Source organism: Rhinopithecus bieti, unplaced genomic scaffold (assembly GCF_001698545.2).
Source record: "Rhinopithecus bieti isolate Rb0 unplaced genomic scaffold, ASM169854v2 scaffold_3878, whole genome shotgun sequence".
NCBI lineage: Eukaryota > Metazoa > Chordata > Mammalia > Primates > Cercopithecidae > Rhinopithecus > Rhinopithecus bieti.
The window spans coordinates 7,440,164-7,453,671 of record NW_016805059.1 but is presented as its reverse complement, the minus strand read 5'-3'; the positions used below and the strand labels follow the sequence as shown (position 1 = coordinate 7,453,671).

The 13,508-nt window shown below is 36.8% G+C and overlaps 1 protein-coding gene across 1 annotated transcript in view; it reads right to left on the bottom strand.

The window, feature by feature from the left end:
* Positions 1 to 13,508, bottom strand: part of LRBA (LPS responsive beige-like anchor protein) — a 621,489-nt gene that overhangs the window by 515,442 nt on the left and 92,539 nt on the right. The window contains exons 5-9 of the mRNA XM_017871033.1: positions 10,447 to 10,542; positions 6,219 to 6,340; positions 6,002 to 6,128; positions 5,211 to 5,330; positions 3,810 to 3,956 (exon numbers count right to left, since the gene is read on the bottom strand). Of these exons, the coding sequence (XP_017726522.1) occupies positions 3,810 to 3,956; positions 5,211 to 5,330; positions 6,002 to 6,128; positions 6,219 to 6,340; positions 10,447 to 10,542 (612 nt within the window). The remainder of the gene's footprint in view (positions 1 to 3,809; positions 3,957 to 5,210; positions 5,331 to 6,001; positions 6,129 to 6,218; positions 6,341 to 10,446; positions 10,543 to 13,508) is intronic.

Sequence of the window (13,508 nt, the reverse complement as noted above, 5' to 3'; positions counted from 1 at the left end):
ATATGAATTCAGCATAAAACTTTTTTTTCGTATTTTTCGCATCTGGATATCCACTTTTCCCAACATCATGTGTTGAACACACTGTCCTTTCCCCAATATGTGGTCTTGCCTCACTTGTCAAAGATCATTTGACCGTATATGCAAAAGTTAACTTCTGGACACTATATTGTGTTCTTTTGGCCTATGTGTCTAAGCAAGTCTAACACTGTTTTCATTATGTATTATGACCTTGTAATAAATTTTGAAATCCGGAAGTGTAAAGCCTGCAACTTTGTTCCCCTTTTTAAAGACTGTTTTGGCTACTGAGAATCCCTTGAGATTCCATATTAATTTTAGAATTGTGTTTCTATTTATGCAAAAAAATGCCATTGGTATTTTGATAAGAACTGCACTGAATCTGTAGATTGCTTTAGGTAGTATGGATTTTTAACATATTAAATCTTCCACAAGATGAACAAGGGATGTCTTTACACTTATTTGGGTCTCTTTAATTTTGTCAGCAACATTTTGTATTTTTCAGTGTATAACTCTTTTGCCTCCTTGGTGGAGTCAGGGTACAGTTCTTTTGCCACCTTGGTTGAGTTTATTTCTAAGTATGTTATCCTTTTTGATGCTATTTTAAAAGAAATTGTTTTTGTAATTTTCAAACTGTTCATTATTACTTCATTATTGCTACATAGAAACACAATTGATTTGTGTGTATTGATTTTGTGCCTTGCAACTCTGCTGAATTCATTTCCTAGTCCTAACAGTTTTTGGTGAAATCTTTAGGGATTTTTACATACAAGGTCATGCCATATACAAACAGATCATTTTACTTGTTCCCTTCCAATTTAGTTGCCTTTTATTTCTTTTTCTTGCCTAATTGCTCTAACTGGATTTTCAAATACTATGTTGAATAGAAATGGAAAGAATAAGCATCCTTGCTTTGTTCCTGGTTTTAGAGGCAAAACTGTCCGTTTTTTAGTCATGGGCTCTTCATATATAATACTTTATTATGTTGAGGTAGTTTCCTTCTATTCATAGATTGTTGAGTGTTTTGTTTTTTAAACCAAGAAAGAGTGTTGAACTTTGTCAAATGCTTTTTCTGTATCAGCTGATATATGATCATATGGATTTTGTAATTCACTGTTAATGTGGTACATTGCATTGACTGATTTTCATGTTGAACCATCTTTGCATTCCAGAAATAAATCTTAATTTGATAATGTATATCATTCTTTTAATGTACTGTTAAATTCAGTTTCTTAGTGTTTTATTGAGGATTTTTCCATCAATATTCATCAGGGATAATGGTCTATAGTTTTCTTTCTTGTACTATCTTGATCTGGCTTTGGTATCAAGGTAACACTGGCCTCATAAAATCAGTTTGAAAATGTTCCCTCCTCTTAAAATTTTTGTAAATTTGAGGAGAACTGGTGTTAATTCTTCTTTAAATAACTGATAGCATTCTCCAGTGAAGCCATCTAGTCCTCAGCTTTCTTTGTTGAAAAGTTTTTTATTATTGATTCAATCTCCTTACTAGCTATAGGTCTTTTCAGATTTTTAAAATTTATTCTTGATTCAGTCTCAGTAGGACATATGTTTCTAGAAAATTATCCATTTCTTCAAAATTATCCAATTTGTTGGCATACTTTTCATAGCACTCTCTTATAATTCTTTCTATTTCTGTGGCATGTTACAATGCCTCCTTGTTAATTTCTGATTTTACTTATTTATGTACTCTTTTTTCCTTAGTCTTTGTAAGAATGTCAATTTTGTTGATGTTTAATTTAAAAAAAAAAAAAAAAAACCTGTTAGTTTCACTGATTTTTTTCTCACTACTTTTCTATTTTCTACTCCAAGGGTCCCTAACCAGGTATGTAACCTGTTAGGAACAACAGCAAGAAGTGAGCGGGGGCAAGCAAGCCAAGCTTCATCTGTATTTACAGCCACTCCCTATCACTCACATTACTGCCTGAGCTCCACCTCCTATCAGATCAGATTTTTATAGGAAGGTGAACCCTATTGTGAACTGTACATGCAAGGGATCTACATTGCGTGCTCCTTATGAGAAACTAATACCTGATAATCTGTCACTGTCTCCCATCACCCCTGGATGGGACCATCTAGTTGCAGGAAAATAAGCTCAGGGCTCCCACCGATTCTACATTATGGTGAGTCATATAATTATTTCATGATATATTACAATATAATAATAACAGAAATAAAGTGCACAATAAATGTAATGCATTTGAATCATCCCGAAACCATCCCTCCTGTGCCCCCACCACCCATGGTCCGTGGAAAAACTGTCTTCCATGAAACTGGTCTCTGGGACCAAAAAGGTTGAGGACTGTTGTTCTATTTCATTTATTTCTGCTCGAAATTTTATCATTTCCTTCTATCTGCTAACATTGACTTTATTTGTTCTTTTTCCAGTTTCATACTGTATAAATTAGGTTACTGATCTGAGATCTTTCTTATCAGTCATTATCACCATAATCTTCTCTCTTAGACTGAGGTCACTGAATCCCGTAAGTTTTGGTAGGTTGTGCTTATATTTTGATTTGTCTCAAGATATTTTCAAATTTTCCTTATGATTTATCTTTGACCCAAAGGCTGTTTTAAGTGTGTTGTTTAATTTCTACATGTTGGTGGACTTTCCAGTTTTTCTTTGGCAACTGGTTTCTAGTTTCATTTTACTGTGGTCAAAAAAGACACTTGATATAATTTCAATCTTAACTTTGTTGACACTCGCTTTTTGGCATAACACATGTCTATCCTGGAGAATGTTCCATGTGTGCTTAAGCAGAATGCAGGCCAGGCGCAGTGGCTCACGCCTGCAATCCCAGCGCTTTGCGAAGCCAAGGCAGGAGAATCACCTGAGGTCAGGAGTTTGGGACCAGCCTGACCAAAATGGCAAAACCCCATCTCTATTGAAATTACAAAATTAGCCAGATGTGGTGCCACATGCCTGTAATCCCAGCTACTTGGGAAGCTGAGGCAGGAGAATCACTTGAACCCAGGAGGTGGAGGTTGCAATGAGCTGAGATCGTGCCATTGGACTCCAGCCCGGGCAACAAGAGCGAAACTCTGTCTCAAAATAAAAAAAAAAAGAAGAAGAAGAAGAAGAATGCACATTCTGCTGTTGTTTCATCGAGTGTTATGTATATTACTGCTAAATACTTTGGGCTGCACTGCTGTTCAAGTCTTCTGTTTACTTATTGATCTTCTGTCTGGTTGTTCTATTCATTATTGAAAGTTGAATACTGAAGTCTCCTACTATCATGGTGTTGCTATCTACTTCTTTCAATTCTATCAGTTTGTTTCACATATTTGAGAGCTCTGATGTTATGTACATATATCTATATTTGTCCTTTCTGGCGAACTGACCCTATCATCATAAAACGTCCTTGTCTCTTTTGACAGTTTTTGACTTAAAGTCTATTTTGTCTAATTTAAGTAGGCTACTCCTACTCTTTTCTGGTTACCATTTGCACACATCTCTTGTTGTGCGTACATTTTAAGTGTATATATTTATGGGGCCCATAAGATGTTTTAATACAGTCATGCAACATGCAATAAGCACATCATGGAGAATGGATATCCATACCTTCAAGCATTTATCTATTTAGTTGAAAATCATCCAATTACACTATTTTAAAATGTACAGTTAATATTGATTATAGTCACCCTACTGTGGTATCAAATAGTAGGTCTCTTTTTTTTTTTTTTTTTGTATCTATTAACCAAACTCTCCATGTATAACCCACCTTCAAATCAAGCTGAACTAACATTGGTTAAGCACAAAACAGTAAGTAAACTACCTTGTATCCCAGGCCCAACTGATAAATAGCAAATATCTGAGCTGCATTAAGAGCTTCACTGAAAAGGTAAACTGCAGTCATCTGGCCACAGAATACTCTATTAGCATCTGCTGTTTCTGATGAGCCCAGGAAACATTTGTCAAAGGTCTGTAAAGGAAAAAAAAAAAGGAATTAGAAAAAAAAAAAAACTCCAAAATAATAAAACCTATATTATCATAAATGTTTTGTCCATTCTAAACTGTATCTAAATAGACTAAAATAATTTATACCATAAAACCATTAGAAAGAATGTTGAAAAATGTGTATGTAATGATATTAGGGGATATAGAAAAGTTTGAAACACGTGTGTTCTCAAGCCAACTCCCCACTAGATCAAATCCCTGCATCCTATGCCACTGAGTACGGCAAGTTACTTAACCTCTTTGTACTTCACCAATCTGTAAAATGAAGATTATAATAATGCTTATCTTGCAAGGTTCCTGGGGCTTTTTGAAAATAAAGCTATTTAATACAATGCCTGGAATACAAAAAGCACTCAGTAAAAGTTAATGTAAGAAAAAACAGGTTACAAAATGATACTTACATACGAGCCCTTTTTTGTATTAAAAAGGAGCTAACATTTATTGAGCACTCATTCTGCATAAGGCACTCTGGTAATAGATTTATGGATATTATCTCATTTAATCAGATGACAACTTTCTGAGGTATGAATTATTTTATGTTCATTTTCAGGAGGAAAAATACTAAGACCTAATATTTAGGTAAGGTCATACAGTCAATAAACGACAGAGTTGAGATTCAAACCTAAGTCTGTCTGATTCAGGACCCTGATCTCTTAAGGTTAGCATTACAAAATATGTATATATGTGTAGCAAAGGATATGAAAAGAGGAGTTAATGGTGTATGGGTAATATACTTTATGTTCATTTTCCTGCTCTGTATTTTCAAGTTTTATTAAAAAAATAATAATTACAGGAAAAACATTGTAAATTTCATTCTAACCTATAGATTTATTTTTGAAACCTGTAAATGTTACAGCATACTAGTTATCTATAGCAGTTAGAATTATATGAAAGATTTATAAGCATGCATCATTTAACTAATTCAGAAAAATGATCAGAACCCTATAGAGGAGGTCTCGTTCATTTTGATAAATGAACCAATGACCCACTCCCCAGATATAGCCACTGTTAGCTATAAATCCTTATTTCTACCTATACAGAATAATTTCATAACAAGGACTAATATTTTAGTGACATATTAAGTTCTATTAACAAATTAACATGCTAGCCAAATTATGTTTATAAAAATCTACCATTGTAGATTGTAAAACTTTTTCTTGTTTAAAAAACTCATGCTTTAAAATCATTTTTTTCATTGCAACATTTTGAAACTACTTACATCACTAGTGTTGACAAACCATGTTATCTCTCCATAGGAAGCCAGTTCACCATTCACATAACATCGAAGTTCACTATTCTTCCATCGGTTATAGATGTGCACTATGGTAACCATATACCACTGAAGAAGCAAAAAACAGTTAAAAATACAAAGATAACAGTTATCCCAATAACGCAACCATATTGATGAGTAAAATTTAAATGATAAGTTGTAATTCAACCTAAAAATAAAACAAGACTATCTTTGTTAAATTTAATATTTACCTTCTGGAACAATTATCTATTCATGGGCCTTTCAACTGATAAGAACTTAATCACTAGATTATTTTCCAGCTTTTATTATGGAAATTTTCAAACATACCCCAAAATCTGAAAATCAAGTACAAACACCCCCTTTTTGCACCACCTAGATTCCACAATTGTCAAATTTTTGCCATATTTGCTTAATCTATCTGACTACCTATCTACCTATACATTTTGTTGATGAACCATCTATTAACCTCTAAGTTTTAAGGTACAAAAGTAAACACATATTAAATTTCCAACAGTAAAATAAATGCCATAGATATTTCCTATTTGTATCTCCCTTAATCTCCATAAATAACTAAATTTGCAATCTTTTTCATATCCAAATCAGAGAGGTCAATTATCCAGTGATTTACGCTTCATCTTTTGAAACAGTAAAAATGGAGTTGTGCTTTAGCATGTTATTATCTGAATAACATTAAAACTAAGCATTTTGATGACTAGCATAGCTTGTTAACGTAACTATGACTCAATAAGATTATGTACCTTTTGTGGCTTGAAATCAAATTTCACACAATGTTGAAAGCCTTTTCCTTTTGACTTTATTGATGTTATAATCAAACAGCCTCCAACAAAATGAGCAGAATAGCCAAGACCTTTGCTGGTTCTGAAACTATAAAGATTAGGTTTTCATTTTACCTCTCAATATTCTTCTCAGTTTCAAAGTAAGGTTTTAACACTAATCAGTTAAATAAATACATACCAATACAAATATGGTTTATCCTTATCTACATTGATGTTATTTACAGGATCCATTCTAAGCCATGTATGAAATGTAAAACCATTCTGGTACGGCCATTTGGCTATAGGAGGTAATGCAATAGCCTAAAGGAAAGAAACTTTGAGTTATTAACTCACGTGAAAAGCTGTATTATTAAAATCATGAAAATAAGACTTTGCAATGCTACATATATTTGTACTACATCACATTACTTTATGACACAATCAAAATATCTGAAAGAAGACTCTATCTGGAAGAAGACTTGTAGTAACTTTTTAATTTTCCCTAATACATAGTAATGTTAATTAAATGAAAAAATTCAGTGTAACCTGGACACATGAATCTTATATTCTTCATTTCTTAAAATGAACATATCCACAGAGATTCTAATTAAAAGAGATAGGAAGTGATAACAAATTGGAAATATGATGAAACTTTAAGGTATTAGAATAGAGAAAGATGGACAGGAATGGAAAGAGAAAAGAGAAAAACTTGGTATATGCTGCTTTTATAAAACTACAAATATAAAACTGAAGAAGATTAGTTCATAATATTTTTATTCAGAGGTCAATATACAAATGGCTTTACCACTTGGTTTAGATTTTTATTTAAAAGATCATACTACATAATAAAAGGATCTTGTATAGCCAAAACAATCTTTAAAAAGAACAGGCCAGACGCAGTGGCTCATGCCTGTAATCCCAGCACTTTGGGAGGCCAAGGCGGGCGGATAACCTGAGGTCAGGAGTTCAAGACTGGCCTGACCAACATGGTGAAACCCTGTCTCTACTAAAACAATACAAAAATTAGCCAGTCATGTTAGTGGGTGCCTGTAATCCCAGCTACTCAGGAGGCTGAGGCAGGAGAATTGCTTGAGCCCACGAGGCGGAGGTTGCAGTGAGCCGAGATCGCGCCATTGCACTCCAGCCTGGGTGACAAGAACAAAACTCCGTCCCCAAAAAAAAAAAAAGAAGAAGAACAAAGAGGACTCATACTACCAATTTCAAAACCTACCATTAATATCAAGTAACAGGGATGAAGACTGACTGTGGTATTAGCATAAGGCCCTGGTGTCCTTTGGTTAGGCAAATCCTTATTATGCCACCAAAAGGATAAGTGACAAAAGAAAAAATATATACATTGGACTTCATTAAAATTAAAACCTGTGCTTTAAGGAACACCATCAAAAAAGTGAAAAGACAAGCCACAAGAATGAAGTAAACATTTGCAAACTGAATAAATGATAAAGGATTTGTAACCAAAATATATAAAGTACTCTTGCAACTCAATAATAAAAGCACAAGTAAAATTTTAAAATGGGCAAAAGATCTCAATATACATGTTTCCAAAAAAGATATACAAATAGCCAATAAAAACATAAAAAGATGCTCAATATCATTAGTCATAAAGGAAATGCACATCAAAACTACAATGAGATACCACTTCATACCAACTAGGATAGCTATTAATACAATCACAGAGACAGATATTAGCCGGGTGCAGTGGCTCACGCCTATAATCCCAGCACTTTGGGAGGCTGAGGCAGGTGGCTCACTTGAGGTCAGGAGTTCAAGACCAGCCTGGCCAATATGGTGAAATCCCGTCTCTACGAAAAAACACAAAAATTAGCTAGGCATGGTGGTATGCACCTGTAATCCCAGCTACTCAGGAAGCTGAGACACACAAGAATCGCTTGAACCAGGGAGGCGGAGGTTGCAGTGAGCCAAGGGCACACCAGTGCATTGCAGTCTGGGCAACAGAGCAAGACTCCATCTCAAAAACAAAAAAAATAGACATTAACCATGTTGGCAAGAATGTAGAGAAATTTGACCCTTATACATTGCTAGTGGAATCATAAAATGTTACAGCTACTTTGAAAAATAGTCTGCAAGTTCATCAAAATGTTAAACAAAGACCATACGACCCAGTCTAGAGATGGGGACATTAAAACTTTTGTTCACACATAAAATTGTACACTAATGTCCATAGCAGTATTATTCATAGTAGCCCAAAAAGTGAAAATCCCAGATATCCATTAGTTGACAAATGATTTAAATAAGGTATGGTATGTTCGTACAATATAATATTAACCATAAAAAGGAAAAAAGTACTGATACATGCTATACCATGGATGGACCTTGAAAACATTATGATAAGTGAAAAAAGCCAGTCACAAAAGACCACATGTTGTATGATTCCACTAATATGAATGGTCCAGAATAGGGCTGGGGAATATGGGGAGTGGCTGCTAATCAGTATGGGGTTTCTTTTGGGTGTGATGAGAATATCCCAAAATTGACTGTGGTAATGGTTGACGACTCTGTGAACACATTTACCTACTGTACCATATACTTTAAATGAGTTAATTGTGTGGTATGTGAATTATATCTCAATAAAGCTGTTTTTAAAAAATTCAAACTATACAAGCTTCTGTTTTATTGTAACTTACATATGCATGTATGTATATATATAATATATACATATATTCTTTTATATGTATTAGATATGACCTAAAACATGAAAGACATCACAGAGCCAAACTTCAGTAATAACACTAAGACTTCAAGAGGCTGATTTAAAATGAACGGTGCATTAAGAAAAAAGGAAAAGAATAACTACAACTCACAGACTGACAAAAAAAATTTAGGAGAAAAACATATATTCAGTGTGTACACATGTTCTCTCTCACCAAAAATAATAGCAAAGATGTGTAAGTTTTGCAAAAATACTTCATTCATGAATACTTTAAATTCCCAGTAAAAGCTATGTTTAAGGAAAGGAAGTCACTGAACATATTTAAAATATCTATTCTCTTCAAGTTTCAAAAGCTGTTCAGGTCACCTGCCCTACTTTCAAGATAAATGCATGCACTGCAATCTCAGAGAACTGTAAATAATAAAATTACAACATGAGGCAGGAAAAAAGTTAATTTCTTAAGAACACTTTTTTTTAATGTTAGAGGCAATGATAGGCTATGATAAGAAAGTAAAATTATTCTGAAAAGCTACAAATCTAAAAGGTCTTATAAGGAAAAACTGTAAAGGAAAAAACTCAGCAATAAAACTTTTCGAAGAAAGTTGTATATTGTGTATACAACATTCAAATATCACAAATGTCATATTAAAACATATTCTTATCTTTCTGCAGATATTGCCAGGCTACACAGGGCCTAATGTAAGATTTTATGAGAACAAACATAAAACAATGATTGAAAGATAAGCTCAGGAAAAGAACAGACTGAAATATCTTCTTTAAAAGTTTGTTTTGGGCCAGGCGTGGTGACTCACGCCTGTAATCCCAGCACTTTGGGAGGCTGAGGTGGATGGATCACCTGAGGTCAGGAGTTCCAGACAAGCCAGGCCAACATGGCAAAACCCCACCACTACAAAAAATACAAAAATTAGTCAGGCTTAGTGGTGGGCGCTTGTAATCCCAGCTACTCAGGAGGCTGAGGCAGGAGAATCACTAGAACCCGGGAGGCAGAGGTTGCAGTGAGCCAAGATCGTGCCACTGCACTCCAGCCTGGGCAACAAAAGCAAAACTCCGTCTCAAAAGAAAAAAAAAAAAAAAAATAGTTTGTTTTGCTTGACCAAAACAAATGACTGACCAATGTAATAATGAGGAGATTTTTAAAACTTCCATAAATAACATATATACATTATAGAATGTGCTTCAATAACATTATGAAACATTACAGATATCACTATTATACATAATTGTCTTATGTATAAACTGATTAACAGCTTACAGGAACGCTGAGACCAACATAATTTGGAAACTCACAAGTCAAGGAAAACTCGCATAGTAAGTTTCAAAGCCTCTATGTCTTCACGATCACTCTATACACCAGGAACAAAAAAAAACACAGGTAGAGTAATGAAAGGTGAGAGAAAGATGTTCACAAAGATAGACATGAAGGTGTTACACACAAACAGCTACTTAAGACAACACGGCTATGTTTAAAAGAATGAGGTTCTTATTCCATTGCTGACTCAAGCTGTGACTGAACATTTTCTCAACTAATTTAAGCCTCTGTTTCCTCAACCTCGAAAGCAATTTAAAAAAGTACCATGCAGTCATAAGGATTAAAGTATGTTGAGCAGAAGTTTCTACCTAGCACAGAACCTGTCAGGGGTGTTCACAGGGCTGTACTTTCAGGGAGCAAAGGAAAGAAGAACCGGGAGTGATTTCTTCATTAATATTTACTTACTGCAGCACTCTTTCCTGGAAAGTTAAAAAAGGCATCAGGACCATACTTCTGAGGCATATGTTTTAACACAGACAGCAACTTCCCAGCATGTGGAGGCTATGAAGATAATTAACAATTCATTAACCACAGTATTCACCATAAGAACAAAAAAAAAAACACACATTTTTAATACAGTCTTGCTTTAATATATACAGGAATAATGCTATAAGCTTAAAAGCATAGAAAACAACTTTTAAGTTATTTTCAATTATCTGAAAGAAATAATGTACTCTACACCAGTTTTTGTAATGCTGTAGGGCCTATTAGGTATTCAATAAATACAAGCCAATATCATCAGACACCTGAAACTCTTCTCCAAGCTGTAGCAAAAATGATCTTTTTTTTTTTCTTTTTTTGAGATGGAGTCTCGCTCTGCCGCCCAGGCTGGAGTCCAAGTGCAGCGGCGCGATCTCGGCTCACTGCAAACTCTGCCTCCCGGGTTCAAGTGATTCACCTGCAGAGTAGCTGGGATTACAGGTGTGTGCCACCATACCAGCTAATTTTTTTGTTTGTTTGTTTTGTTTTTGAGATGGAGTCTCACTCTGTCACTCAGGATAGACTGCAATGGTGCAATCTCAGCTCACCACAACCTCTACCTCCTAGGTTCAAGCAATTCTCCTGCCTCAGCCTCCCAAGCACCTGTGTGGTACAGGTGCACGCCACCACACATAGCTAACTTGTATTTTTAGCAGAGATGGGGTTTCTCCATGTTGGTCAGGCTGGTCTTGAACCGACCTCAGGTGACCCATCCGCCTGGGGCTCCCAAAGTACTGGGATTACGGGCATAAGCCACCGTGCCTGGCCTATATTTTTTGTATTTTTAGTAGAGGCAGGGTTTCACCACATTGGCCAGGCTGGAATCAAAATCCTGACTTCAAGTGATCCGCCTGCCTCGGCCTCCCAAAGTGCTGGGATTACAGGCATGAGCCACCACACCCAGCGAAAAATGATCTTTTAAAAATACAAACTACACCAACCCACCACCCACCCTTCTTTAACATTAAGACACTTAATTTAACAAATACTTAAATAATGCTTACTATATTCCACTGTTAAAGGTACTTCAAAAAGATACTTGCACAAGCATGTTTATAGCAGCATAATTTTGACAATTACAAAATCGTTGAACCAACCCAAATGCCCATCAATCAATGAGTGGATAAAGAAACTGGGATAAGATGGCCGAATACGAACAGCTCCAGCCTCCAGCTCCCAGCGTGAGCGACACAGAAGATGGGTGATTTCTGCATTTTCAACTGAGGTACCAGGTTCCTCTCACTGGGTCGTGTCGGACAGTTGGCGCTGGTCCGTGGGTGCAGTCCGACCAGCGAGAGCTGAAGCAGGGCGAGGCATCGCCTCATCTGAGAAGTGCAACGGGAAGGGAATTCCTTTTCCTAGCCAAAGGAAATTGAGACACACAACACCTGGAAAATCGGGTAACTTCCACACTAATACTGCACTTTACCAAGAATCCTAGCAAACGGCACACCAGGAGATTATATCCCACACCTGGCCCAGAGGGTCCCACGCCGACAGAGCCTCCCTCATTGCTAGCACAGCAGTCTGAGATCTAACTGCAAGGCAGCAGTGAGGCTGAGGGAGGGGCACCCACCATTGCTGAGGCTTAAGTAGGTAAACAAAGACACCTGGAAGCTCAAATTGGCTGGAGTCCACCACAGCTCAAGGCCAGCCTGCCTCTGTAGACTCCTCCTCTGGGGACAGGTCATAGCTAAACAAAAAGCAGCAGAAACCTTGACAGAGGTAAATGCCCCCGTCTGAAAGCTCTGAAGAGAGCAGTGGATCTCCCAGTACAGAGGTTGAGATCTGAGAACAGACAGACTGCCTGCTCAAGTGGGTCCCTGACCTGAGTAGCCTAACTGGGAGACATCCCCCACTAGGTGCAGACCAACACCTCACACCTCACACGGCGGGGTACACCCCTGAGACAAAGCTTCCACAGCAAGAATCAGACAGCAACACTCGCTGTTCAGCAACATTCTATCTTCTGCAGCCTCCGCTGCTGATACCCAGGCAAACAAGGTCTGGAGAGGACCTCAAGCAAACTCTAACAGACCTACAGCTCAGGGTCCTGATTGTTAGATGGAAAACTGATAAACAGAAAGAACACCCACACCAAAACCCCATCAGTACGTCACCATCATCAAAGATCAAAGGCAGATAAAACCACAAAGATGGGGAAAAAGCAGTGCAGAAAAGCTGGAAATTCAAAAAATCAGAGCACATCTCCCCCTCCAAAGGAATGCAGCTCATCGCCAGCAATGGAACAAAGCTGGAAGGAGAAAGACTGATGAGTCGAGAGAAAAAGCCTTCAGTCAATCAAACTTCTCAGAGCTAAAGGAGGAACTACGTAACCAGCACAAAGAAACTAAAATCCTTGAAAAAAGATTTGACGAATGGCTAACTAGAATAACCAATGTAGAGCAGTCCTTAAAAGAAATGATAGAGATGAAAACCATAACATGAGAACTACGTGACAAATGCACAAGCTTCAGTAACCGACTCGATCATCTGGAAGAAGGAGTATCAGTGACTGATGATCAAATCAATGAAATGAAGCGAGAAGAGAAGTGTAGAGAAAAAAGAGTAAAAAGAAATGAACAAAGCCTCCAAGAAATATGGGATTATGTGAAAAGACCAAATCTACATCTGATTGGTGTGCCTGAAAGTGACGGGGAAAATGGAACCAAGTTGGAAAACACTCTGCAGGATATCATCCAGGAGAACTTCCCCAACCTAGTAAGGCAGGCCAACATCCAAATGCAGGAAATACAGAGAACGCCACAAAGATACTCCTCGAGAAGAGCAACTCCAAGACACAGATTCAGCAAAGTTGAAATGAAGGAAAAAATGTTAAGGGCAGCCACAGAGAAAGGTCGGGTTACACACAAAGGGAAGCCCATCAGACTAACAGCAGATGTCTCGGAAGAAACTCTCCAAGCCAGAAGAGAGTGGGGGCCAACATTCAACATTCTGAAACAAAAGAATTTTCAACCCAGAATTTC